The sequence below is a fragment of the Equus asinus genome, chromosome 2 (assembly GCF_041296235.1).
Source record: "Equus asinus isolate D_3611 breed Donkey chromosome 2, EquAss-T2T_v2, whole genome shotgun sequence".
Lineage (NCBI taxonomy): Eukaryota > Metazoa > Chordata > Mammalia > Perissodactyla > Equidae > Equus > Equus asinus.
Window position 1 is genome coordinate 167,980,991 of NC_091791.1, and position 2,861 is coordinate 167,983,851.

The 2,861-nt window shown below is 40.7% G+C and overlaps 1 protein-coding gene across 1 annotated transcript; it reads left to right on the forward strand.

Moving 5' to 3' along the window:
- Positions 1-1,689: 1,689 nt before the first annotated feature.
- On the forward strand, positions 1,690-2,619 carry LOC106840724 (olfactory receptor 6E1-like). The gene has a single exon (XM_044765304.2). It carries the CDS (start codon positions 1,690-1,692, stop codon positions 2,617-2,619), a length of 930 nt encoding a protein of 309 aa, XP_044621239.2.
- The last annotated feature ends 242 nt before the right edge of the window (positions 2,620-2,861 follow it).

Here is a 2,861-nt window from a genome sequence, read left to right on the forward strand (position 1 = left end):
TGTCTACACAACTCTTAATCGAAATGGGCTCACTGTGCTGGCTTCTTTTATGATTTCAAATTTAAGGTATTGTATAAGCAATAACAAAAATAATAAAAAGAGGAAAGAAAAATCACCTAGAATCTTCCTGTCCTTATATAGCAAATATGTTCATTTCTCTATGTTCTCATCTAGTCCTTATCCATATAAATGTATATTTTACATAGCTATGATGTAGTGTGTTACTGTCTCTGTGGTGCAAACTTATCACATAAGTTCCTGCTCCTGCCTCAGATAGAGTCAGCTGTTGCCTACAGAGGCTTACCCTGACCTGTCATTTCTATAAAGAATAGGCAGTGACAAGATTGCCTAGTTCTTTATCCAGATCTCTAAGGACAATATTGAGCAATGTAAATCTACAAATAACAATCAGTTAAAACAAAGATATATTCCCTAAAAGTGAAATTGAACCAACGAACAATGCTGAATATCAGCATTTGTCATTATTATTCCTTATTCTTATTACTGAGGAAACTATCTCAAAGTATTAAGCAAGATGCCTAATCTACCAAGGAATGCTCTCTCCCCTTTATATACCAATTTCATAACACATGCTCCCAACCAAAAATATCAGCCTAATAATATATTCATAAAAATTTGCATTAACTCAACAAAAATTTCTTGTAGACATATGTGGGAAGGAATGATGTACAAAATACCTAATCTATGAGCGTGGCTATATAAACCAATGAATACTATTTAATAATTACAAAAATACAATAAAGATCAATCCAAATCCTGAAAGTTGTCTCTGTGGGGCTACAGGTGGTTCTTTTTATTCCATTTCTCTGTATTTCCTAAACTTTTCATAATGAGCTGAAATATTTTCAAAACTTTTTCTCTAAATAGATATTGCTCAAAATCCCAAGATCTTTTATTCAAATATGCTCTTATTATTTTCCTACTAGAGTTTCAACCACAAAGGGAGAAATTAAAATAGCTAACATTATGTGACTCCTTGCTCTGTGGACAGCCTTGTGCTAACTCTTTGGTATGCATTATTCATTGAAGTTCTACAAGAAGTTTTCACATAGTTACCGTTATTATTCCCACTGAGAAAGCAGAGTTTTCATGAAGTTAGATAACCAGCCCCAGATAAGCTACTAAATGATGGAGCTCAGGAGCAACCACAGTTTCTTTAATTTAAATGCCTCCTGTAACAAGCTCTAGAGTAAATATTCTACCAATGCTTTCAATGAAGGTCTACGTCCATTGGATAGAGGATTTGTGGAGGGAAATATTTTAATGGACTTCAGAGACCCCTTACCACATTGGGACAAATATGGGAAAAGACACCATCTGATGTAAAGGAAAAGAATAAAAGGGATTAATACAGAGTTTCCTATTAGAAACAACAGAAATGGAAAAAAATGGTAAAGGGAAAATTTCCTCCAAGAATCTCAGAAAGTTGACTTTAATTGGGTCAAAATACGTGACCTGATGCTACTCCTTAAGGGATCTGGACAACCAGCCTGAAGAGGGAGAAAAAGGGGCTAGTAGGGCAAAGACAAAAAAGGACTCCTTCATCTCAAAATGCTACAACTGTCCCTCTTACATTTCAGTTCCAAATGTTCTCAGCTGCCCAGAACATCATGACTCCTGATGCTGCACACCTCTGATTGGCCATCCCCAGCAGAGGTCAGAAGCGCCATGGGGAACCACACCACTATCACCAAGTTTGTCCTGCTGGGGCTCTCAGATGCCTGTGAGCTGCAGATGCTCATCTTCCTGGTGCTCCTCCTGACCTACCTCCTCACTCTATTGGGGAATCTCCTCATCGTGATCATCACCCTCATGGACAGGCGCCTGCACACCCCCATGTACTACTTCCTCCGCAACTTTGCTGTCCTGGAGATCTGGTTCACCTCTGTCATCTTCCCCAAGATGCTGACCAATATCCTAACTGGACACAAGACCATCTCTTTAGCAGGTTGCTTTCTCCAGTTGTTCTTCTATTTCTTCCTGGGCACCACTGAGTTCCTCCTCCTGGCGGTGATGTCCTTTGACAGATATGTGGCCATATGCAACCCCTTGCGTTATGCCACCATCATGAGCAAAAGGGTCTGTGTCCAGCTGGTTCTTTCTTCGTGGTTGGCAGGATTCCTTCTCATCATTGTTCCAAGTTTCATCCTATTTCAGCAGCCATTCTGTGGCCCCAATATCATTAATCACTTCTTCTGTGACAGCTTTCCACTCCTGGAACTCATATGTGCAGACACAAGTCTGATAGAGCTTCTGAGTTTTATTGAGGCCATTTTCACCTTACTAGGCACTCTATCTGTGACAGCCACCTTCTATGGACACATCCTCCACACCATCCTGCGCATCCCCTCAGCCAAGGAGAGGCAGAAAGCTTTCTCCACCTGCTCCTCTCACATCATTGTTGTGTCTCTCTTCTATGGAAGCTGCATCTTCATGTATATCCGGTCGGACAAGGGTGACCAGGGGGAAGATAGAAACAAGGTGGTGGCTTTGCTCAACACCGTGGTGACCCCGATGCTCAACCCCTTCATTTACACCCTGAGGAACAAACAGGTGAAGCAAGTGTTTAGGAAGCAGGTGAACAAGCTCTTCTTATAAAGCTGTGGAACCAAGAGGCTGAAGCCAGGATTCCCAGACAAGCTAAGGGAATATCAGGCCCCTGTAAGAAATCAAGACTTTCCCCTTCAGAAAAAGTTCTGATGACATGTTTCTAGGGTGCCAGTCACCTTGCAATGCATCATAAACATAGAAGCTGTTGGACCCTCAAGGCATTTTTCTTAATTGTCAGATTTAAATATTTCTGTTCATTCTATCTGTGTCTGCCTGACTTACCAACAGAA

Coding starts and splice junctions, on each gene's coding strand:
- LOC106840724 (XM_044765304.2), top strand. CDS start 1,690: ATGGGGAACCACACCACTATCACCAAGTTTGTCCTGCTGGGGCTCTCA.